At 36.3% G+C, this 26,058-nt stretch overlaps 1 protein-coding gene across 10 annotated transcripts in view; it reads right to left on the bottom strand.

Moving 5' to 3' along the window:
- Window positions 1-26,058, bottom strand: part of Usf3 (upstream transcription factor family member 3) — a 50,266-nt gene that overhangs the window by 17,119 nt on the left and 7,089 nt on the right. For 3 of the 10 annotated variants that reach the window (XM_020181953.2, XM_074073162.1, XM_074073163.1), the window contains 4 exons: window positions 7,902-8,005; window positions 6,273-6,337; window positions 5,179-5,207; window positions 2,873-2,955 (listed from right to left, as the gene is read on the bottom strand). In XM_020181953.2, coding sequence (XP_020037542.1) covers window positions 2,873-2,955; window positions 5,179-5,207; window positions 6,273-6,319 — 159 coding nt within the window. In that variant the 5' untranslated portion in view covers window positions 6,320-6,337; window positions 7,902-8,005. Of the gene's footprint in view, window positions 1-2,872; window positions 2,956-5,178; window positions 5,208-6,272; window positions 6,338-7,881; window positions 8,006-26,058 lie in introns of all 10 variants that reach the window. The other 7 variants (XM_020181952.2, XM_074073161.1, XM_074073160.1 and 4 more) reach the window with 5 other exon arrangements.

The following is a 26,058-nucleotide window of genomic DNA, read 5'->3' on the forward strand; positions in this document are numbered from 1 at the left end:
GAGGGCAGAGCATATAGCAATAGCAAAGAAAAATTTTAAACTGCTTTGTTTCTGGAGGCCAAATACTGAATTCCTTTGTACACTGTAGACACCAAGAACTGAAATGGTTATGGTTTCCTTTCTTCAGAAACTCATAGGAATGAAAGTCAAGAGTAGGAAAATAAAATTTTACTGGGCAACTTCTAATATTTACTAAGCAGCTACTGTACATTAACATGTGGAGAAAGAAAAACAAACCAGAAGATATAGTCTGCCGCTGTGTTAAGGAAATAGTACATTTTTTTACTAAGGCTAAGAAATTCATTTGTAGAAATCTAAGTCTACCCTATGGGGAGAATGAAAACAAACTGAAGTGGAACTCCTTACCAAGGGAAGATAATATTGAGAAGCAAGCTGATTTGGCTTGCCAAGATCCTAGGAAGTTTCAATACTGAGAACCACCAGCTACTACAGAATGCAGGTGAGGGACTTGTTGAAAGGCTCTTAATAAAGCAGTAATACACACCACCTCCCCAGACATATATCCTATGCTGGATGACTTCCTCTTCCTGACCCAACCACAGGAAACAAGCTTATTTTCTGTGGAATTTGAACCAGAAAATTCAAACCTCAGGGATACATGGCATAAAAGTAAACAAGATGAGCGTCCTAAGTGAAAACAAGGTAAAGCAAAACTGAAGCATGAGACTCTAGTCCCTGTCCCAGATCCAGCCTCAGAAAAATACAAGCAAACAAGTTTAAACTGTCCTTCAACCATTTCTACTCCCAAGAAAGAAACTGATAGATTCTGCCTTGGAAAACAATAGCTACCCCCAAAGGGAAAAAACTACAAATACTGAAATGAGTTCCATCACTACCACATCATCATCACAACAAAAACTGGTATGCCACCTAATCATGCAAGCTTGTCTTCTGGGACCACCAAAAGACAAGCCTACTTGATCAGCTTTTTCATGACTGATTCTCAAATCTGATAAAAGAACCACATATCACTAACCATTTAAGGAAAGCCTCTAAAAAGAAAGATAAAACATCTAAACAAAAGGGAAAAGGGGACAAAGACAGAAAATTGAAGAAAGCTTCAGGAAAAAGCCTATAAAACATTCAGAGATGAGATAATATTGAATGCATGGAGTAAACATAAGGTATGAAAATGGATAAACACAAAATAAGAAAAAGATTCCTGGAAATTAAAAATATGAAAGCAGAAATTAAAAAACAGGAGAGCTGGAAGAGACCAAGTGATTGAGATTGAAAATGGAGGACAAAAGGTTCTAGAAATAAAGTCTCAAAGGGAAAACGTAAAGTATATGGTGCATCTGACCACCTAGAAAACTATTCTAAGGGCTTGTTGGACACATGAAAGGAATTAGAGGTGAGTATACAGAAAATCAGGCAAATGAAAAACTATAAGCAATAACCTCAAAACATCAAAAGTTACATGAAATGAAACATAACGGTACAATCCTTGGCTCAACCACAAACAGTATTTACATGGCCTTACATAATTTTTTTTTTATTTGACGGTACTGGGGTATGAACTCAGAGTTTTGCACTTGCTAGGCAGGTGCTCTACCACTTGAGCCAAGCCATCCTTTACATAGACTTAATAACATAAAATTTGAATCCTGATTTAACCAAAACTCGTGATATAATCATTTGGGGAGGATCAGGGAAGAGGAGGCCAGGAGCAAAGCATAACAGAATTTTGATAGTTAATATCTAAAATGTAAAAATTAAGATACAGTAATATAAGTATATTATTTAGAAGTATAATGTTAAATATCATTTATTTAAGAATGGTTGCCTTTGAAAGCTGTGTTAGGGTTGAGAAGTAGATAATGTTTGTTGTTTTAAACTTTTTAGTGCTATTTACTATGTATATATTAGGTTTTGCATATATTATTTAATCATAACTAATTAAAAAAACAGCTACCATAAATGATATTCCATTTATGACCAAATACTACACAACCATTAAAAACAAAGGAGATCATATGTAGAAAGGTATCCACAACCAAAAGTCCACTGTGTGCCACCTAAAGTGACAAAGCAGGTATGAAGTAGCACTGGAAATACATACTTATGAAGCCATATCTGGATAGATGGGTAACAGTATTTTATTAGTTGTTATATTTTCGGAGTGGAATGACAATGTTTTTAACCTAAAAAGTTAAATGGCTTCCATATTGTTTCAATTGTTTGTTTTGTTTTGAATAAGCCTGCTTTATCCTCATTATCAGAAGAAACCCAAAGCTATCATCATTAGGGAAACTATCATGCATTAAGCTGAGATTTTTAAGTACTACTGGGAGTTGAAAGGGGAAAGAGAGGCCAGGCATGGTGGCACAAGCCTGTGATTCCAGCACTCTAGGGGCTAAGGTAGGAGAAAAGTGAGTTCCAGGCCAGCCTGGATTACATAGCAAGACTGTCTCAAAAAAAGGGGGCCAGGGGGTGGAGGGAGGAAGGAGGGGAATGGAATGAAATAGAATCCCTGGAAGATTCTACCTAAGAACTTGAAAAGAGTAAAGAATACAAATTGGCAGAAAACGAAAGTAATGCCTAGTAAACTGAGTGGCACATAGACATAGTAATGGAACTTACATAATTCAGAGAAAACACAATTTAAAAGGGTCTGAAAATAATGTGGTGCACTGCGAATGCAGAAAACTGTATCAAGAGACTGTCCAAAATGTGGGGAAAATTAAAGTTAGTTATAAAGAAAATAAAGCAAATTTTAAAAAAGCAATTGTTAACTCCCCAAACACCCTAAATGACACAGAACAAAAATAATCATTCTAAGAATCAAAATGATTTAGAAAGTTGTCTGTTCGTTCACAAGTAGTGAATGAAAATATGCATGGATTCTTACCTGCTTCAGAGCAGGGGAACATGGAATCAGTTCTCCTATTCTGTTTATCCCAGCATTGATTTTCTTCTTTCTATGCCTCTCCACTAAATAGAGGGGAAAAAATCCATTCATCAAATCGTATACTATTCTGCCAAAGTGCCCTTTTTTCTCTGGACAAAGAAATTTTAGGCAAAGAAATCCCTTAGAAATATCTATCAAACATTATCTACTGTGGGGGCGTAGCTCAGTGACAGAGCACTTGCCTAGCATGCACAGGCTCCGGGTTCCATCCCTAGCACCACACACAACAGTAAAATCAAAAACAGCGTTATCTACTGAAGAAAAACCACTATAATAAACACCTAAGATTTCAAAGAATGTAGTATTTTAAGGTAAATGTTATAAAAATGGACATAAGCAACACTTATTAGCATTTTAAATAAAATCATCTCTAACAATTACATTAAATTATTTAAAAAAGAATGACTTAATATTGCGTTATTATTAGGCTATCATTCCATTATAGTTCAAGTAACTACTAGAGATTTTAATGACAACCAAATTTAAAGGACCCACTAATAAACTATCAGAAAATTGCTCTTTTAAACAAATGAGACCTTTTTCCACAGATTAAAGAACCTGAAGACATGCATTTTAGGATGAAGAGGGCCTTTCTGGGAAGGAAACAGCTATTAATCATATCTTAAAATACACCAGAAAAGGCACTAGCTTAGCTTTCTCTGGTTCCTGGGATGTCCACTTTGTCCATGTTTCTCTCCTGTTGGATAGGGAAGAAACTACAACTGACTGGGCAACTGACTAAGCAACTGACTACTTTTTCAATTAACTGTGAAAAGTTCCAGACTTACATAGTACAACTCCAAAAGGAGCAAGAGGATACAATTCTCATTTCTAAACAATTTCTGTAAGACACTATGAGTTATATGCTACAACTTTAAAAGGAGCTAGAATACACAAGAGATTATCTAAATAATTTCTGTAAAACACTATGAGTAGCAACTATTGGCTATTTTCTGTTAGGAAGTTTTCTAAGAACTTCCTTTCTCATAAAGAATTCCAGAGTTTCTAAGATCATCTTTCAGATCATAGCCTAGGTAGAACTTGTTTTATAAAATAGGTATTTTTTTTCTTCACAAAGGGCATCCTTTCCAATAACATTTAATTACTCACTGTTAGTGAGTAACAGTCAGGATGTATGTATACATCATGAGACAAGTGATTCCAATAAAAAGATTTAGTTCATATAGCTAAAACATTAGTCTTAATTTGCAGGTACAAAACCAAAAAACAGTAACATATAATTTACCTTTCCTCTGAAATTTCTAACAATAAAATTTGCTGCTATAAAAGAAGATTGCTTTTTCATATGTGGAGTTAAAAAAACAATAAGCCAAGTGTGGCAGCACATGCCTATAATCTGAGCAAATGGGAAGCTGAGGTAGAAGGATCATGAGTTCAAGGCTGGCCTGGGCTACATAGAGAGATCTTGTCTCAAAAAAGTAAACCAAAACAAACCAAAAGAAAACAACAACAATGACAAAACATATTAAGACTCTTTATAGTGATAAATGGGGTTTCAACAGCAGTAAAGTTCTCATTCTGGAAAACAGCAGTATTCTACCAGTGCTCAAGACATCTTTTCATAGAAAAAATTTCCCAAAGATCCTTTACTTAAGGAAAGGAGGATGTCATTTATAGAGTAATAGAAATTAACTTCTAAATTGTTTTTTTGTCTGAATGCAGTCCCTAGTGGAAAGTCAATTACTAAAAGATGAGCCAAACTGCAAATGTATGCACAACTAACTATGTATGCTTATCTGAATTTGGACTGTACTTTTAATGCTTGAGCTAAGATCAAATATTTAATTCCTACATCTCCTCCTATAAATGAAGACCGTACAACTTAAGACTGTTCAAGTCCCTTTAAGATCTGCTCATCTTTTCCTCACTCCTCTAGGTAGCCATCCCCTCTGGAGTTTATGCGGATAGGTAACCTTCATTCTACTGAGGAGAAGTAAGTATATCTGGGTTTCCTTGGTGGGTGAAATTCCTACAAACACCAGCTTCAGGAATACTAATTTCTTAACTTTCCCAAACAGACTATAAATCAGAAGATGTTAGGAAGTCATCTCCATGACACTTTGGGAATGTTTTGCCAATTAGAAACAATAAAGGTACACATTCCTAAAAAGTAACAAATAATGATTCTGTGCTTATAAGATAAAAGCTTTTAATTAACTGTGGTATAATTTCGTTTTAAAAGCAAAAAAATAATAACAAGGTAAATTTTAAATTATTATATCTACCTGCATTGTGTGTCTCCCGGTTTTTTTTTCTGAAACAAAAAGTATAGATAAAAGTTAACATGAAAAAAATTAATGGGAAAGCATTTTAACTACTTTATAGTTTGAGAACCATAAAAATAAATTTTATAAAATTGTATTTTTTGAATGAATAAAAAACTATCTGAAGAAATTTTCCTGAATACATTTTATGGTATGAAAATCTGGCTGCATAAACCTCCATATAAATTTAAAGATAATTTCTGGAAGTAACTATAAATCTCTATTCTTTTATGCCCAGAAATCATGGGTTGAGAATAGAATCAATCACTGAAAACATTAACTATTTGAAAAATGTAATTTAAGTTCTAAGTAAATTCTCAAAGTGATGTACCTAGCAGGTGACTTTTGTATGTTTGCCCTAACACCGAGGTAGGAATGAGTGTAGGAGAAGCAAGCAATAGTAGATAATAACTTTGTAATACCCAGGGAGGAAAATATGGCAGCCAAGAGTACACTTTTGCCCTGAGAATTGGCATTTGAGCCATCTTCTGCATTTGTATACATAGGATATCCAAACTCTCACGTTTTCTTAAAAGCCCTACTAAAATAAAAAACACTGATTTTTCCCTTTTTGAGTTACCCAATACATTATCATTCTCTAAGAGACATTATCCAAAATGCCAAAAATTCAGAAGTGGGATATTATAAGAAGATGAAAGTAATAATTTGCAGAAAGGCATATTGGCATTAATGCCTAATGGTATAAAATATCTATTCAAATTAACTACAACTTAAGTGTTTTGCCTACAAAAATTAATACTGTACGCTAGTAAAAATTTCATTAAGAAGGTAAACATTTAGCATCAATTTGGTATGCTGTTTTAACTACTGATGATCATTCTTACTTGTTACACTGCTGGTAAAATGAAGACAGGTAAAATTTAATTATATACCACCATTTTCAGTAAATCTTTATTTATCACACATATCTTTATACTAAATACTTTCTACTCATCCAAATGCAAGCTCATTAAGAACTACCTACTTAGCAAAATGGGAACTAATTTGCTTCTTACCTGCCCCAACTGTATTACTTTTGGGTGGTGGATACATACCCGTGCTGTTTTTTTGTAGGCGTCTCATGCTTTGTCATTTCTGGCATGGTGAAAGTGACAGGAACCTGCAAAGAGATGGAAAGATACACCAGATATTTCAATCATTCTAGATTAAAGAAATGACCAATGGCAGTTTGATTTGAATACCAAAATGCTTAAAAAATACAACCAATATTGAAAAGAACACTGGATCACATGTTATGGATGGAAAAGGTATAAGAGAACAAGACACAAGCTTGTAATCCCAGCACTCTACAGGCTGAAGAAGGAGGACTGGGGGTTCAGGGCTAGCCTAGCCTGCATAGTGAGACCCTGCCTCAAAAAATGAAAGGGAAGAAGGGATGAATGGATAGAGGGAGGGAGAAAAGAGAAATAAAGGGAAACGAAAAAAGGTCAAAAAATATTATGACTAGCAGATGTAAAAGTGGTGAATGTCAAATGTGAGGTACTGCCAGAAAGTCTTAGAAGACTGAAGTAGAAAAGATCACTATGGGCGTATAAGTCAAAAACAATTTAAATGGGATATGAATATGAGCAAGACCTGACGAGCAGAACATAAACTTGAGTTGGCAGAGAAAGAGAGAGCATGTGCGCGCGCGCGCACACACACACACACACACACACACACACACACAATTTTTTGGCAGAGTATATACTTTGTAACACTGAAGCGTAATACAAAATTTAAACTACAATGATCTCCCTCTCTAAACACAGAAAAAAAAAGTGAGAAAGCACAAACGTACTATTCCCTACATGGAAACAAACATTCATTTATTCAATCATGTGCTGGTCCTTCTTTAAGACATATGGGCATGAAATTTCTACTAATAGATAAAATATGAGAACATCCCCACTTTATATATATACATATGGGAAAAAACCCTGGAGGCAAAAACACAATACATTAATTGTAGTCATGTAAGGACAGCAATATTATAGGTGATTTCTTTCTGTTCTCTAATTTAAAAAAAATTTCACAATAAAAACTTTAATGCTTTTAAATCCCAGGAACTGACAACCTTCCAAAAGAGGCCTGCCAAGTTGGGATACTTGTTCTGCTACACTGGAGGAGATGCAAATGTGGCTTCTCTTTTTCCCTCTGAGAGGGGAAAGGCAACACCAAATATGGAACCTGAAGTCAGAAAGCAGGAGTTAAAGTCTGGTTCTGCCATTTCGTAGCTTTAAGCTCTTGGGCAAGTTACCTAACCTTTAGAACCTCAGATGTTTCATTCATATCGCTGGGTTGTTTTGAGAAGGGAATGAAAGAATGCAGGAAGAGCACAATACCATGGTGCCTGCCAGTAATAAAGATCTTTTAAATGTTAGTGATGAGTATTAATGAGCTATGTCAGGATAAACTCCAGCCTTAGAAAGGAGGAAGAAGGGTCCTGAGAAGTCAGTAAAAGGGAATGACACAGAAAGTACTGACTGAAAAAAGTCTGCAGAGAAATGTGTAGTTAAAAACTCATTTCCACCAATTTATCCCATTCCACCTTCTCCCTACAATTTATGAAGGTAACTATGGACCTAAAAATAATGTACTTGCTTAGGTGACCATACATTAATAATGTGAGGCAAGTAAGTCAATACATGAACAATCTGTCACCTTTCTCACACAGGGCTTACAGAGTTTCTTCACTTTTGATTTCTGGCTTCCAGCACTTCCTGTTTCTGATCCACATCTATCATCTTCTGCCAGAAGATGTTCTATAGGTTATGCTTTCTTCTTACTACAAAAAAGAAAAATCAGTAAATGTAAGTATCCATGGGACAAGGGTTGGCAACAGATAGCATGCACAATGATCCTGAATTCTCCCTACCTCTTGAAAGCAGTTGCTCTCAAAGATCCCCTTCCAGAAAACTGCCAAACACATTTTATGAAGCCAGTATTACACTTATCCCAAAACCAGGCAAAGACACCTCCAAAAAGGAGAACTATAGGCCAATCTCCTTAATGAACATTGATGCAAAAATCCTCAACAAAATAATGGCAAACCGAATTCAGCAACACATCAAAAAGATTATTCATCACGACCAAGTAGGCTTCATCCCAGGGATGCAGGGGTGGTTCAACATACGAAAATCAATAAACGTAATAAACCACATTAACAGAAGCAAAGACAAAAACCACGTGATCATCTCAATAGGTGCAGAAAAAGCCTTTGATAAGATCCAACATCATTTCATGATAAAAGCTCTAAGAAAAATAGGAATAGAAGGAAAGTTCCTCAACATTATAAAAGCTATATATGACAAACCTACAGCCAGCATTATACTTAACGGAGAAAAATTAAAACCATTCCCTCTAAAATCAGGAACCAGACAAGGATGCCCACTATCTCCACTCCTATTCAACATAGTACTGGAATTCCTAGCCAGAGCAATTAGGCAAGAAGAAGGAATAAAAGGAATACAAATAGGTAAAGAAACTGTCAAAATATCCCTATTTGCAGACGACATGATCCTATACCTTAAAGACCCAAAAAACTCTACTCAGAAGCTTCTAGACATCATCAATAGCTATAGCAAGGTAGCAGGATATAAAATCAACATAGAAAAATCATTAGCATTTCTATACACCAACAATGAGCAAACGGAAAAAGAATGTATGAAAACAATTCCATTTACAATAGCCTCAAACAAAATCAAATACCTAGGTGTAAACCTAACAAAAGATGTGAAAGACCTCTACAAGGAAAACTATACACTTCTGAAGAAAGAGACTGAGGAAGACTATAGAAAGTGGAGAGATCTCCCATGCTCATGGATTGGTAGAATCAACATAGTAAAAATGTCGATACTCCCCAAAGTAATCTACATGTTTAATGCAATTCCCATCAAAATTCCAATGACATTCATTAAAGACATTGAAAAATCTACTGTTAAATTTATATGGAAACACAAGAGGCCACGAATAGCCAAGGCAATACTCAGTCAAAAGAACAATGCAGGAGGTATCACAATACCTGACTTCAAACTATATTACAAAGCAATAACAATAAAAACAGCATGGTACTGGCACAAAAACAGACATGAAGACCAGTGGAACAGAACAGAGGATCCAGATATGAAGCCACACAGCTATAAGCAACTTATCTTTGACAAAGGAGCTAAAAATATACGATGGAGAAATAGCAGCCTCTTCAACAAAAACTGCTGGGAAAACTGGTTAGCAGTCTGCAAAAAACTGAAACTAGATCCATGTATATCACCCTATACCAAGATTAACTCAAAATGGATCAAGGATCTTAATATCAGACCCCAAACTCAAGTTGATACAAGAAAGAGTAGGAAATACTCTGGAGTTAGTAGGTATAGGTAAGAACTTTCTCAATGAAACCCCAGCAGCACAGCAACTAAGAGATAGCATAGATAAATGGGACCTCATAAAACTAAAAAGCTTCTGTTCATCAAAAGAAATGGTCTCTAAACTGAAGAGAACACCCACAGAGTGGGAGAAAATATTTGCCAACTATACATCAGACAAAGGACTGATAACCAGAATATACAGGGAACTTAAAAAACTAAATTCTCCCAAAACTAATGAACCAATAAAGAAATGGGCACGTGAACTAAACAGAACTTTCTCAAAAGAAGAAATTCAAATGGCCAGAAAACACATGAAAAAATGCTCACCATCTCTAGCAATAAAGGAAATGCAAATTAAAACCACGCTAAGATTCCACCTCACCCCTGTTAGAATAGCCATCATCAGCAACACCACCAACAACAGGTGTTGGCGAGGATGTGGGGAAAAAGGAACCCTCTTACACTGTTGGTGGGAATGTAGACTAGTACAACCACTCTGGAAAAAAATTTGGAGGCTACTTAAAAAGCTGGACATCGATCTACCATTTGATCCAGCAATACCACTCTTGGGGATATACCCAAAAGACTGTTACTCCAGAGGCACCTGCACATCCATGTTTATTGCAGCACTATTCACAATAGCCAAGTTATGGAAACAGCCAAGATGCCCCAGCACTGACGAATGGATTAAGAAAATGTGGTATCTATACACAATGGAATTTTATGCAGCCATGAAGAAGAACGAAATGTTATCATTCGCTGGTAAATGGATGGAATTGGAGAACATCATTCTGAGTGAGGTTAGCCTGGCTCAAAAAACCAAAAATCGTATGTTCTCCCTCATATGTGGACATTAGATCAAGGGCAAACACAACAAGGGGATTGGACTATGAGCACATGGTAAAAGCGAGAGCACACAAGGGAGGGGTGAGGATAGGTAAGACACCTAAAAAACTAGCTAGCATTTGTTGCCCTTAACGCAGAGAAACTAAAGCAGATACCTTAAAGCAACTGAGGCCAATAGGAACAGGAACTAGAGAAAAGGTTAGATCAAAAAGAATTAACCTAGAAGGTAACACCCACGCACAGGAAATCAATGTGAGTCAATGCCCTGTATAGCTATCCTTATCTCAACCAGCAAAAACCTTTGTTCCTTCCTATTATTGCTTATACTCTCTCTACAACAAAATTAGAAATAAGGGCAAAATAGTTTCTGCTGGGTATTGGGGGGGAGAGGGAGGGGGCGGAGTGGGTGGTAAGGGAGGGGGTGGGGGCAGGGGGGAGAAATGAACCAAGGCTTGTATGCACATATGAATAATAAAAGAAAAATGAAAAAAAAAAAAAAAGATCCCCTGCCAATGGGTTACCCATGCTCCACCCTATAAAGATGGTGATTCCAGTCAGTGGATGGCTCCCAGTAGGGGATTCTCCCTTCTCTTACACATCCTTATTGTCTCTCAGATCCTCATTGCCCATGGGTTTCCTAAGGTCTTCCATGTATGTCTTAAACTAAGATCTGCCCTCAATTCTACAATCACCTTTCCTTAGATTTCCTATCTCCTCCTTCTTTCAAGTCACTTCTTGTAGAAGTGACTGGAAACTTACTCAGACACCTTCCATCAAGGCAATGACACTAGGATGACAGCCCTCAGACCTGTGCACTATATGTGCCCAAAAAAAAAGGTTGATTTCAGGACTTTATCTCAGATTAAACAAATAAGGCTTGGGAGGGTCCAGGAATTTGCACTTTCATTTTTAAAGTTAGCACATATTAATTGTACAACAGTTTCTCTCCCTCTCTCTCTAAAAAAGTTAGAGAAACTTAGTCCTACTTTACTGATAGTAAGAATTATCTAGAGGTAGAGTCAGCCATCTTATATGTGGGTTTCACAGGTACGTGGGCGGTCACAAGTAGGAGGACAGTAGTCTGAGGATGGCCTGGGCAAAAAAGTAAGATCCTATCTGAAAAATAACTTAAAAGCCAAAAGGGCTAGAGGTGTGGCTCAAGTGATATAGTGCTTGCCTAGCAAGCACAGAGCACTGAATTCAAACTCCAGTACCACACACACACTCCCACACACACGTGTGTGTGTGTATTTATACACATATACATACACATATATAGATATACAGTTAAACTCAATGGTTCTCTGATATGGTCCTCAGATCACTTACATCAAAATGATTTCTTTTATAACTTTTTTCCCTTAATGTGAAACTCACATAAATGCACAATTCACAAATATAATATACAATGAGTTTTGACAATTCACACAACTATGTGACAAACCTTCATCAAAGTACAGAACATTACCACCAGAAGTTCTTTCATGACTTTTCCTAGTCAATCTCTTCCCCTACTCTAGACGCAAACACTATCCTAATTGCTTCCTCCATAAAATTTTGTATTAAATTTACTGAGAAGTCTTTTGCCTCAAGTGTTCACTCAGCATAATATTTTTTAAATTAATCCAGTAGTTTTTTTTTTATTCCTAAGTATGAATCTCTAACTGTGTGTTAATTTACAACAGTCTGTTTACCCTTTTTCTACAGGTGGACACATGGGTTGTTTGCATATTTGGGCTATCGTGAATAAACCTGCCAGAAATATTCTTGTAGGAATCTCTTTATGGATATTGTCTTTCATTTCTCTTGGGTAAGTATCTAGGAGTGAAACTGTTTATCATACATTCTGCAATTCTACTCTGATCATTACCCAAGAGAAATGAAAGACAATATCCACAAAAAGACGTGTATAAGAACATTTATCTCACTCTTTCCTTAGTGATAATACTATTCTACACTCTGACCCCCAGTGTAAGAAATTTCTGGTTGCTCCACATCCTCACCAACAGTTGGTGCTGTCAATCTATTAATTTTAGCCAATCTGGTTGGCACACAGCGGCATCTAATAATCTAATTTGCATCCCCTAGATACTTAATGACACTGAACGCACTTCATGTGCATATTATGTCTACTTGTAGATCTTCTTTTGTCTGTTAATAATTTTTGCTGATTTTTAAACTGGGTTCTCTTTATAGAAAGTCTCTATATACTGTATTATTATTATTATTATTATTATTATTATTATTATTTTAGTACTGGGGTTTGAATCCAGGGCCTTCACCTTGAGCCACTCCACCAGCAATTTTTTGTGATGGGTTTTTTTCAATATAGGGTCTTGGGAACTATTTGCCTAGGCTGGCTTCGAACCGCAATTCTCCTGAGCTCTGCTGCCTGAGTAGCTAGGATTATAGGTGCCCAGCTATATTGTATTCTTTATACCTTCTGGATACCTGTCCATTGATTGAAATATATTTTGCAAATATGATTTCCCATTATGTGGCCTGCCTATTCCTTTTCTTAATAGTGTCTTTTGGTGAGCAAAAGTTCCTGATGAAATGTAACTCTAAATAAATTTTTCTTTTGCAATTACTCTTTTTTGATCCCCATCCAAAACACCTTTACCCAATGTCAGGATGCTCTTCTGTGATCCATATTATTACCAGCATGAGACAGGGGTCAAAACTCATTTTTGTTCCTCACTGAATAGCTAGGTATCACCTTACAACAGTGTCTGAGTTACTTCACATGTAAATCAAGAGGATAGGATTAGACTAGGTCATTAAGTATAGGTTGAGTACCTACACTGTCCTAAGAATTGCAAATATAAAAATGAGTAAGGTGTATCTTTCCTCAGTGAAAGCACAGACTAGCTCAATGCTGCCCAAAAGACTTCTGTGCAATACTGAAAATACTCCTTATCTGTGTGGTTCGATATAGTCACCATTACTCGCATGTGGCTTGAAATGTGGCCAGTGAGACCACAGAACTAAATTCCAAATTTTGTATAATTTTAAGTAACTTTATTATAAACTTTAATAGATACACATGGCTAGTGAAATGGAAATGTTTTAAAAGATAAGTAAAAGATGAGTAACAAATCCATTAGTGAATGTCAACTTCCACATTTCTATACTGTTCTACAGCTATGTAAGATATCACCACTGGGGGAGGCTAGGTGAAGAGTACATGCATGGACTCTGCATTATTTTTGTAACATCTGGTCAGTCTACACCTATTTAAAATTAAAAGTTTTAAAAAGTGAATTAAGGTGTGGGAGGAGAGAAATGGAGAATGACTGTTATAGTTGACTGCAGTCATCTTGGTTGTAACTGCCATTTTGCCTACCAGGTGACCTTGGTAAACATTCCAAACACTGTGGGATAAACAAAGTCGTTAAGATAAGTCAGCTGAGCATTTTGTACTGGTCACTGAGGTCTGGACAGTTTCTTAGCTGACATTTGACATATTAATAGGTACTTTTTTTTTTTTTTCCTTGAGAAAGTCCAGGTACACTTTGGCTAGCAGAAGGCTACCTTTGTCTAGCTTAGCACATAAACCCCTTCCTCCGGCCTCACTGTGCAGGGATCCTCCTGTCTTACTGATGCCCAAGACATGTTTCTGTGCATAAGTCACTAGTAAATTGCATTTTGTGCAATCCTGGATTTGTCTGCCTCTTTCTTCAGTCTCAGCACCTTCTGCCTTTGGTGGCTGGTTCTCATACACTGGGTTTTTCTGAAACAACTAGTAATGGTCATGGAGTTTCTTTCTGGGGTGATGAAAATGTTCTAAAATTGACTGTGGTGATGGTTGCACAACTCTATGAACAAATTAAAACCACTGGGGTGTACACTTTAAATGAGCAAACTGCATGGTATGTGAAAGATATCACGGTGTTGTTTTCTAAAAATAAAAAACTAAAATTTTAAATGAATATAAAAAGTGGTAATAAAATAGTATGCGAGAACAGAATACTAAGTATGTTTCTTAGGAGTTCTAAGTGTTCAAAAAAAGTGATGTCTTGGAAAATAAGTAGAATTTTGTCAAGTGGAGGTGAAAGGAAAAAGGTTATGTAGAAGGCACTGCAATTAAAAAAAAGTATAGTGAGTCTCTGGTCTGTAGTAGGACTGTTGGAGACACAGGAAGGAGGGAGGGAAAGTGGCAGGGAGGGCACAAGGAGAACTTGGACTGAATGTAAGGGAAGTTTCTATACCTAATGAATGTGTTCAGATTTTATCTTGACTTTAGTGGCTTCCAAACATCAATCCATAAGTTGGCAAATGAAAAGGAACATAGTGAAATAAGAATTTATTTATTATAAATATTTAATTTACATATAGAAAGCCATTAACATTAAGTACACTGCTCAATGATTTTTATATATGAATGTCCCCATGTAACATATAGAATATTGCTAGTATCTCAAACAGTTCTCTTGTAGTCCCTGGCACTTAATCCCCTGAAGTTTCTTTTAAAAAAATACACACTCAAAAATGTTTTGTTATCTCAAACATTGCTGGTGGGAATGTAAAATGATGTAGGTCTTTTTGTTTGTTTCTTGGCACTGGGGTTTGAACTCAGGGTCTCATCCTTGATAGGCAGGCACTCTTAGTGCTTGAGCCACTCCCCCAGCCCTTTTTTGTGATGGGTTTTTTCCCATATAGGATCTCACGAACTATTTGCCAGGACCATAGTCCTCTTAATCTCTGCCTCCTGAGTAGCTAGAATTAAAGGCGTGAGCCATGGGTGCCCAGCTGATGTAGCTAGGCTTTTTGGAAAACAGTTTGGCACTTCCTCAGGTTACAGAGTTCCTGCATGACCTAGAAATTCTTCTCTTAAGTATCTACCCAAGAGAACTGAAAACATATGTTCACACAAAAGTTCATTCACAAATGAGCTGAGCCAACCAAAATGTCCATTAAATGATGAATGGATAAACAAAATGTGATATACACAGACAATGGAACATTATTCAGCAATAAAAAGATACGAAGTAGTGATACACACAATAGCACAGATGAAACTTAAAAATTAGGTTCACTTATGCTAAGTGAAAGAAGACTGACATTAAAAGCCACATATTATATTACTGCATTTATATGACATATCCAAAATAGGCAAGTCTTAAAAAATAAACAGAAAGTACATTAGTGGTTGCCAGGGTCAGGAGGGGGGGAAATGAAGAGTGACTGCTAATGGGTATGGATTTCTTTCTGGGATGGTGCTCTTGAGTTAGACTGTGAAGAGAACTGCATAACTTTGTGAATATACTTTAAAAGAAGTGAATTGTACACTTTAAAGGGTGAATAAATAGAAATAATAAAGTGAAACAGAGGGACTGGGGGTATGGCTCAAATGGTAGAGCGCCTGCCTATAAGTGTGAGGCCCTGAGTTCAAACCCCAGTTCCACCAAAAAAAAAAAAAAAAAAAGGAAAAGCAAAAAGAATGTTCTGTGAACAAACAATATTTGACATCCACTTGCAGGAGAGTGGATAGAACTGGAAATCATCATGTTAAGTGAAAAAGTCTGACTCAGAAGGACAAGTATCCAATGTTTTTCTCACATGTGGAATACAGGGAAAAACGGTCATAAAAGTAGAAGGGGGCTATTAGAGAAGAGGAAGGGGATCAGGAGAAGAGGGAGGGGGAACACATGAAGGTAATGGGGGTAAATATTATTGAAATACATTATGCATGTAGGAAAATGTCAAAATGAAATCCATTATTTTGTGCCATTAATATATACTAATGAAAACAAAAGTATTATTTAATCTTAAATCTTCTGATTTATACATTTTTCATTTAACAGTCACTAATTTATAATGTAAATGGTTTGAAAATCATTAATCAATTTGCCTAAAGACATGTATTTAATAAATGTGGAGGTAGGATTGTTAGCTCTATCAAACTGTGGAGCTCAAGTCCTTAACTATTTTCACAGTACTTCTCTCACATTAATGAATGCAGTACTGTACATGTGTACACAAGACTATGTCTCCAACTGTCATACTTTCTCTTTTTCAATCAACATCTTATGCTCCTGGAGATAAGTAGATTGCAATATCTAGCTCAGAAAACTTTTCTACAGACCTGGCTCACAGAAAATAAAAAATCAACTAAAAGCCATAAGTAAATAAAAAGCAACTTGATTTATAATTTTTCCATAAAACATTCAAATCATCTGCTTTAGACATGTGTTACATGTTTAAAATGGAATTCTACTGTTGGCACAGTTTTAAAAGTAAAAATACAAGAAAGATGAACAAAGATGAAGTATTCAATTTCAAAACTTACTATAAAAACTACATTAATCAAGACAGAGAAGAACCAGTGCAGGACAATGCACAGATCAATAGAATAAAGAGCACAGAAGTAACCCCTCACATTTTTGACCAGCTGGTTTCTGACAAGTATGTTAATACCAGACTTCAACAAAGGTTGCTGGAGCATGCAAAAGAATGAAGTTAGACCTTTACCTCAAAATACATGTAAAATTTAAGTCAAAATGAATTATATGTAATAGCTCAGTGCAATAATACATAAAGTTCTTAGATATGACACCAAAAGCACAAGAGACAGAAGAAAAATAGTAAACTGGAATTCATCAATATTAAGAACTTCTGTTTTTTAAATGACACCATCAAGAAAGTGGAAAGAGCCAGGCCTGGTAATACTGGCACTTGGGAGGCTAATGCAGGAAGATGACAAGTTTGAGGACAATCTGAGCTACACTGCAAGTCTAGGGCTCCATAGCAAGAACCTGTCTAAAAAAAAAACAAACCTTAGAAAAGGAGAAAATATTTACAAATCTTAAATCTAATAAGAAATCACACATAGACTACATAAAGAACTTATATAATTCAATAAATAAAGGACATCTGAGTCTTAAAAATGGGCAGAGGGTGGGGTTATAATTCAGTAGTGGAGTGATTGCCTAGTGCTCAATCCAAAAGGTGAGGGGAGGGAAAGAAAGGAAGAAAGGAAAGGAAGAAAAAGAAAGAAAATGGACACAGGATTTGAATAGACATTTCTCCAAAGATGTACAAACAGCCAATAAGCACATGAAAGGATACCAAACATTATTGACCACTAAGGAATGTAAATCTACTAGCATAGCTGTGAATGGATAGATAGATAGATAGATAAAGATAGACAGACAGACAAATACCATTCAATAACAAGTGATGGTGAGAATGCAGAAGAGCTGAAGTCTTCATATATTGATGGTAGAACTGAAAAATGGTACAATCACACTGTAAAATAGTTTGTCACCACATCAAAATTTAAACACAGAGTTACTCTATGACCCATTACTCTTAGATATATACCCAAAAGAACCGAAAGTGTTCACAGCAGCAATATTTTTACCAACCAAAAGGCAGAAAAAACCCAAATGTCTATCAACTGATGAAGGGAAAAATAAAATTTGATGTGTTCACACAATGGAAAATTATTGAGTGACAGAAAGATATGAAGTACAAATGCATGCCACAGCCTGAAGCTTGAAAGCATTGTCAGAAAGAAGCCAGTCACGGAAGACTACATATTGTACAACCCCACTTTCATTAATTGTCCACAGGAAAATCCATAGGCAGAAGGTGAGATGAGGAATGACTGCGAATGGGTAGGACTTCTTATGAAGTATTCTAAAATTAGATTATAGTAATTGTTACAGAACTCTATGAACATAAACTGCTGAATAATACTAATTGAGCTGTTTTAAAAAAAAAGGCAACTCTTTGATAAAAGTCTCCGAATAATCTGAAATTCTCCATTCATCCTTTTTCTCATCATTGTGTGTATCTGATTTCTTTCAGCATATACTTCCAAAATTCTATTTAGTGATTTATCATCTCCAATCTCCCACTATAAAGAAAATGTGACATAACCAAAATAAATGCTGGCATTTATTTAGGAAAAAATGAGGTCTAACTGTTCAGGGGCAAACTGTGTTTTCTTACCACCAAAAAAGCAAATTACAGCACTGGGAAGGGTTCATTTAAGTTATGTATTTGGATACAATAAAGAATCTAACTTCCTTACCATTACAACTTCAAGTTAGATATTATTTTACTTTTTTTGTCAGTTCTAAAGATTAAACTCAGGGCTTATCAAGTGTTTTAAAAGCACTTGAGCCCCAAATATTTCCAATTAAAATACTGAAAGGGCTGGTTGTGATGGCACATGCTCCCAGTTACACGGGAGGCAGAGATAAGAGGACTGCAGTTCACGGCCAACACAGACAAAAAAGTTAGTGAGACATTATTGCAATAAAACATGCCAGGATGGTAGATTACAGAAGTGTCTGTAATCCCAGCTATGCAGGAAGTGGAGGCAGGAGGATTATGAATTTGAGGTTGGCCTGCGGAAAAAGTTCATGAAACCCCCATCTCAACCAATAAAAGCTGGGTATAATGGCACATGCTTGCCATCTTACCTACATGGGAAGCAAAAATAGGAGGATCAGAGTCCAGGCTGGTCTGGGCATAAATATAAGACCCTGTATGAAAAATACCTAAAGCATGGGCTGGAGGTGTGAATCAAGCAGTAGAGCAATTGCCTCGCAAGGACCAAGCTCTTAGTTCAAAATCAAATACTAAAAAAAAGAAACCCTAAAGCAAAAAGGACTGGTTGCGGTTGTGGCTCAAGTACTACAGCGCCTGCCTAGGAAGCACAGGCATTGAATTCAAATCCCAGTACCACAAAGTAGATAAAGAAACATTTTTACAATGCATTGCCTAAATATCATTTGTCCATGGTTTTAGGACAGTCTTTTCAATCTCTATGTTTAATTGCTTTGCTATTGTTGAATGCATTCCTAAATGCTCTATCATTATTTAAAACATTTTATGGAATGTGTACATAGATGTGCAGTTTTTAAATGTGTTCTGTTTATCCAAGCTCCCCAGGAAACCCTCAGTCCTCTACAGTCAAACTGACTTACCCCACTGGACTAGAATATGATGCGCTGAAATTATATCACACCTAAGCATGAGTCCCTGGCTGGGTCACAGCCACTGCAACACAGTCCATTTTACACTCCATAACAAAAGAGCTGTATCTTCCTCACCTTGCTCCAAGTCTTTCCTTATAATACCAAGTAATACATACTTAGATGAACAAGAAAAATAAAAATGTTAAAACTACCCTCTATCACATCTCTCAGTTAGAATCAACAAAAGTCACTGTAGATGTTTATAGATTCCCTTCTGGATTTTTTTTTTCATATAAACCTGATTTTTCACAAATGTTGGACCATAAACAATTTTGCGTTCTGCTTTTTATTTAACCTGAGTATTTCTCCATTTCATTAAATTTCAGTCATAATTACATCATTTCTAATCATACTCTAATTTCTATCATTCTGTTTAGTGCTTTCTGCCTGTATTTTGCCATATGGGCTATTATTTGCAATTCTCTTTTCAACATTTTAGGTTAAAAAAAATCCTCTTCATGTCATGACCTATTATCACATCTACCTGGTTCAATTCCTTAATGTTGAAATCTTTGGACATACATGCATTGCTTAACTACCAGGATACCTTCTGAGAACTGTGTCATTAAGTGATATTGTCACTGGGCAAACATCATGATGGCGTGTACTTGCACAAACTAGACTTCACTGGGTGATACATCTTATAGGACCACAGCTGTATGTGGTCCATCACTGACCAAAGCCTATTACACAGAGCATGACTGTATCTACATGGCAATGCAGGGACAGGACAGGGTGCTGTCACACCCAGAAGAATGCTGTGATGAAGTTTCAGCAGCTATTTTCTGTATCTTAGAGAGAACTTGAGGACCTGCTTATGATGTATTACACTGTCTTAGGCTTTCTGTAACTGCTACCTGAAGTCCAATTTCTTTTGTCCATCAACAATGTCTGCTGGAACCTTCTTGTCAATCATATCACTATTCTATTTGACACTTCTAGCTGCAAAGGTTCATAATGTCAATCTTGAGATACAATGACATGTGCTAGAAGAACATGAAATACTAAAGTTCTGCCACTAGAACTGTCTTTCACTGAATCTCAGCCAACCTGTATTTAGAGAAGAAAAAAGCCAAAGGCATAATTAACTGGATATAGTTTTTAATTTTTATTTTTAAACTATATATTAATTCCTTGCATAAAAATTACTTTCAAAGAGTACAGAAATGTATAAATTTAAATGGAAAAGTTTCTTTGCGTATAGTCCCACTCTCCAGGGATAACAACTGTAAATTGTGTGGCAGTTTTTAGACCTTCTTTTCACTCTTCCACATATAAACTGCAAATACTTCTAATACAGAAATTATTCCATAACAAAACTCAAAGAGAACATCGGGTCTTAAAAAATTAAATCGTACAATCCCTGGCCGTTGTAGAAATTTTAAACAAAATACCTATAATATGGTATACCTCAATGCCTCTCCACTTTTAACCATCTGGTGGTATCAATTCCAGATACTTCCTACATATCCCCAAGCAATTAGTTATGTATCCATTAGTAACTGACACACTGAAAGAACAGGACACATCAAATTCAAATAGTGTGAAATACTCTCCACTGCCAGTTCAAATCTCCTCCGTACAGTGATCACACTCCTTGGATAAAATTTAGGGCAGATCTATAACACTGTGGATGCAATTATGTAATAAAAAATGCTCCAGTAATTTTCCTCACAAAATAATGCACTGAGAACATCTCAACACAGTACTTTGATGTGGGTAATGCTTCTCCCCACCTGGAATCTTATACTCTCTCTGTCCCCAATGTCCACCTCTGGCCTTATAGAGAAGGACCAGTGGCCTTATATGGACAGTCCACCTCCAGTCCTTTCTGTCAGAGGCCTCTGGAAGGGTGCATAGCCTGACTCCCTCTTGAGCAGCCCACAACCAGTCTACAGAAACACAACTCTTTGATGCAGCAACTCCTGGAAATTTACTCTACATATATATTCATATTTGCACAAAAAGACATTTATTCAAAGACAGTCACTGCAATATTGTTTGAAGTAGCAAAAGACAAGAAAACACCCAAAAGGCTCATCAAAAAGGAGACTGATGAAATGTCATAGTATGATAGTGAATCATCTGAAGCTAACCATATTCAACTTTCCCTTTTTTTTTTTTTCCATGCTGGGAACAGAACCCAAGGTCTGGCACACACATATTAGGCAAGTGCTCTATCACTGAGCTACATCCCTAAGCCCCTTTTGACCTCTTGAAATTGTAGTTTCAGATGGTTCAATCTAGTATTTCTAGCATACAAGGCACTCTGCAGCTATCTATCTATCTATCTATCTATCTATCTATCTATCTATCTATCTATAGCTGGATCATGTACTTCCCCCATCTGCAGTTCATATGGAAAAAGAACATTTTAAAATGTAATTAAGCTAAAATGGAGTCATTAGGTAGGAATCAATCTAATATAACTGGAACCTTTTTACAAGGATATATGACACAGACAACACAGATGACTATGTAAGGACACAGCAAGAAGCTTAGCCTCTAACCCAAGCATAAGAAGCCAAATCTGGGGCTGGAGGTTTGGCTCAGGTGGCAGAGTGCCTGCCTAGCAAGTGCAAGGCCCTGAGTTCAAACCCCACTTCCACCAATAAAAAAAGAAACTAAATCTGCCAACAGCTTGATCTTCATCTTGACTGCTAGCATCCAGAACTGTGAAAAAAGTAAGTTTCTACTGTTTGAGTTACTCAGTATGTGGAATTTTATTATGGCAGCCCTAGTAAACTACTGCTATTGTACATGATACTGTTTTAAATTTTAGATTACCAATTGTTGCATAGAATACTTCTCTTTTTAGAATGGGGAGAAAATATGTTTATAAATGCACAGAGTATCTCTATAAAGACTGTCTTTGAGGAAAGCTTATATATTCCTACATAAAATTTTAATTTTTGCCACATAAATGCACTTCTATTCCAAAATACAAATTCAGTTTTTAGTCTTTTTCATAAATGTATTTTGGCTATATTATTTTCTCAAGGTACAACTTTGGCCTCAGTCTTTTTTTGATGCAATATTTTCATAGTTATTGATTTCTAAATAATATGTAGTTTCAGTTAAATTATTTTTAAAACACTGAAAAAGGGACTGGGATCGTAGCTCATGTGTTTAGCTTTGTAAGGCCCTGTGTTCAACACAACACTAAGTAAATAAACAAATACTGTAAAATAACACAATAAACACGATCAACACTTTTTTTTTTTTTGAGGAGAGAATTAAAGTACCCATTACCAGCTAGTCAGTTCTATCTTTTCCCATTGGAACAGATTTGTAATCAATTTTTCTAGTTCTCTACAGGTTATCTACATATACGTATTATCTCATCTGCAGAAATTTTTTATTAAAAAGAGGCATCCTATGTGTCACTCTAAAACATGCTTTAACATTAAAATATATAACAGGTCTCTTTCCAGGTAAGCACATGTCAATTTACCTTATTCTTTTAAATATCTATATGGTACCTCATAGAATAAATGACCCATAACTGATAAATATATCTTTACTCTCTCTTTTTTCTTTTTTATTACTGAAAACAATGCTGGAAAAATACTGCAGTAAAAACCTTTTAAAGTTTTATGAATCCAAAGGCAACAAAAGGTATCATACTATTGTATGTAATGACCAATGAGGCTGAAAGCCAGTTCACGTTATGAATCATTTATATTTCTTCTTCTGTGATGTTCTTGTTTTATTACCTCAACTTTTTCTTCCTCATAATTCCAATTTTTTTTATCTTTTTCAATCTGAGTTAAAATAAAAAGCGTTCCAGGCTGGTGATGTGGATCAAGTAGTAGTGCGCCTGCTGAGCAACCACAGGCCCTGAGTTGAAACGCCAGTCCTACCCAAAAGAACTCCACAATGCACACCCCCCCCAATCTAAACAAAATAAAACAAAAACACCTCTCTCGGTATTCTAATGTGCACCTACCACTAAGAACCGCTGCTTTAATACATGTGAAAATTACTCCTCCCTGCCTTGAATGTGCATGTCCATTATAGGAGTTCTGCTATGGAAAGTATCACGCATAGAAGAGGTCATATCCAGGTGATGCCTCTGAAGGAAAGAGCTCCACAGTCACAGAGGCAATCCGAATTCTGTAAAGTAGGGTACTGATGTCCTCTCTGGAACTAAAGCCCATATTGGAGATACATTTATGTAGATATGCTCTAGCAGCTTAGCCTATGTGCAAATGTAATTAGGTATTCTAGTAAGTCCTGGTATAGCTGTTTTGAAGGCTGGTAATTAATGATACCTGATACCTTTTGACCACCCTCAATCCACTTTGAATTTCATAGTGTCTGTGCCTTGGAGTTTTCCAGAATTGAATTTGGCAAACTCACTTTGATCCTGAATTAGGTTGCAGTTTAGGCTGCAGGTTCCACACAAGGTTTAGCCATTAATTTGAATCCATGTGCTTTGTGTTTTTCACAAGTTCCTCAGTGCTTTTAATCTGTACACACTACCCTTCCCATTTCTGTCCTATTTCTAATTCTTTATTGTTTGCCTTATTTGTAATTATAAAAATAAAATATGCTTATTTTGAACTACTCAGCTTATGCTAAAGGATTTAAGTTATAAAAAGTTTTTATCCTCCTCCCAATTTCCCTCCTCAATTTCCTTGAAACACTTCTCAAACAATTACTGTTATGTCACTGTATACCCCTTTCTATTCCCTGGAATAGAGGATAGAAAGAGTGAGTACTAAGTCTAGCTCATACTCATAGAGACAGAATTAATCTGTACCTCTTGGAGAGGAACTATTTAAATAGATTTTTAAAGAATTCTTCTGCAAGGAACTTATTCAATCATTTATTTATATCAATATGGACATTTATTTTATTTTTGGTCATAACTCAGTGCTAAAGTTATTTTGTTGCTCAAATTGTTCAACCTTTGGCCACAGAGTGCTCTTTTGGATTGGTTTTTGTGCCCTTTTAGTACTTCCTTACTTTTTAGCACTGTGAAAAGCTCAAGGCTCATTTTATTCTTTCCTTGCTCTCATCATAGAATCAGCTATTTCTCTAGGGAAAGTCTGCTCTTTTTAGTAGAGAATGGAATTTAAAAACCAAGATCTGGGTGTTGAGTGTACTAATTGCTACTGGGATATCACTTCTTCTAGACCCTCTCAGCAGACAAAGTTAGCAAATATATGCATGTCTACTAACCCATACAGACACATATATCTATCCTAATTTCTGTATCTATCTGTATTTATATTAAAATAAACATGAGTTTATACCTATATCTCTGATTCTAATCTAGCACTACAGGACTCAATACAGTCTTTCCTTAGTGACCTATAACATCTTTCTCTCTGACAGTGAGAAACCAGTATCTACAATCATTTTTTTGATTTGTTCAACCCTAATAGCTACATAAAGTATTTCTAGAGTGGCTCCCTCACACTACTCACAGGGTTCTTTTTAATGATCAACTGATATCCATACATGTCCAAGCTCCTTAGAGCAGAGACGACTTTGTATCGCAAGGACCTAACACAACGTGCACACTGTGTTGTTATACCACTGACTGTTGAATGAACAATGGTCCCTGGTAGCTAATACAGCTAAATCTATACAAATGCTGAATATTATTATGATCATGAATAAGCTTCCCCTGTAGTATAACTGACTCCAGGGTCAGTGAATTCAAAGTCCAGCTCCTTGATCTTATGCTACTCCCTTAACACAGGACAGGGAACACCTTCCAGTAATGTTTTCTGTTACTGATGCTCTGAGTGTCATCTGTGTAGAGGAAGCTCACTATGAAGCCACACTCAGTAAGCTGTCTTTCATCACTTACTGCTATAGCAATGATTCTAAAACTTGAATAATGGTCAGGACCACCAAAGATTCAACTGTAGAGATTGATTCAGCAGATGTAATGACCTCGAGGGCAGACATCTCCATATGTTTCATTCGCTGACATATTCTTAGTGCTTAGAACCATGTTAGACACATAATAGATAATAAGAATTTACTGGATGAAAGGTAGGATGTAGGAATTTTTTATGTGTGTCTTGAGATGGTCTCAATATGTAGCTAGCCTTGAACTTGTGATCCTCCTTGCCTCAGCCTCCCAAGTGCCCAGCTATGAAATTTTTTGGTTTTGATGTTTTTCTTTCTTTTGCAGTACTGGGGTTTGAACTTAGACTCTCACACTTGCTAGGAAGGCATTCTACCACTTGAGCCACTCTGCTAGTACCCCATCTCCAAATTTTTTTAAAGCTCCTAAAATGGAACAGGGTACAGTGACAAGCACCTGTAGTCCCAGCTACTCAAAAGACTGAGGCAGGAGGATCCCTTGAGTCCAAGAGTTCAAGGACAGCCTGGGCAATATAGACAAACCCCATGTCAAAAAACAAAAACAGCTGGACATGGTGGCCCACAGGCACAACCTTGTCATCCCAGTGACAAGGGGAAGCATAAAATAGGAGGATGGTGGTCCAGGCCAGTCTGGGCAAAAAGCAGCAAGAGTCTTATCTCCAAAATAACCAGAGCGAAAAAGGCCAGGGCATGACTAAAGCATAAAACCCTGAGTCCAAACCCCAGTACCACACACACACATATACACAAAAAGCTCCTAAAATGATTCTCAGGCACAATCACTGCAA

The sequence above is a fragment of the Castor canadensis genome, chromosome 5 (genome assembly GCF_047511655.1).
Source record: "Castor canadensis chromosome 5, mCasCan1.hap1v2, whole genome shotgun sequence".
Classification (NCBI taxonomy): Eukaryota; Metazoa; Chordata; class Mammalia; order Rodentia; family Castoridae; genus Castor; species Castor canadensis.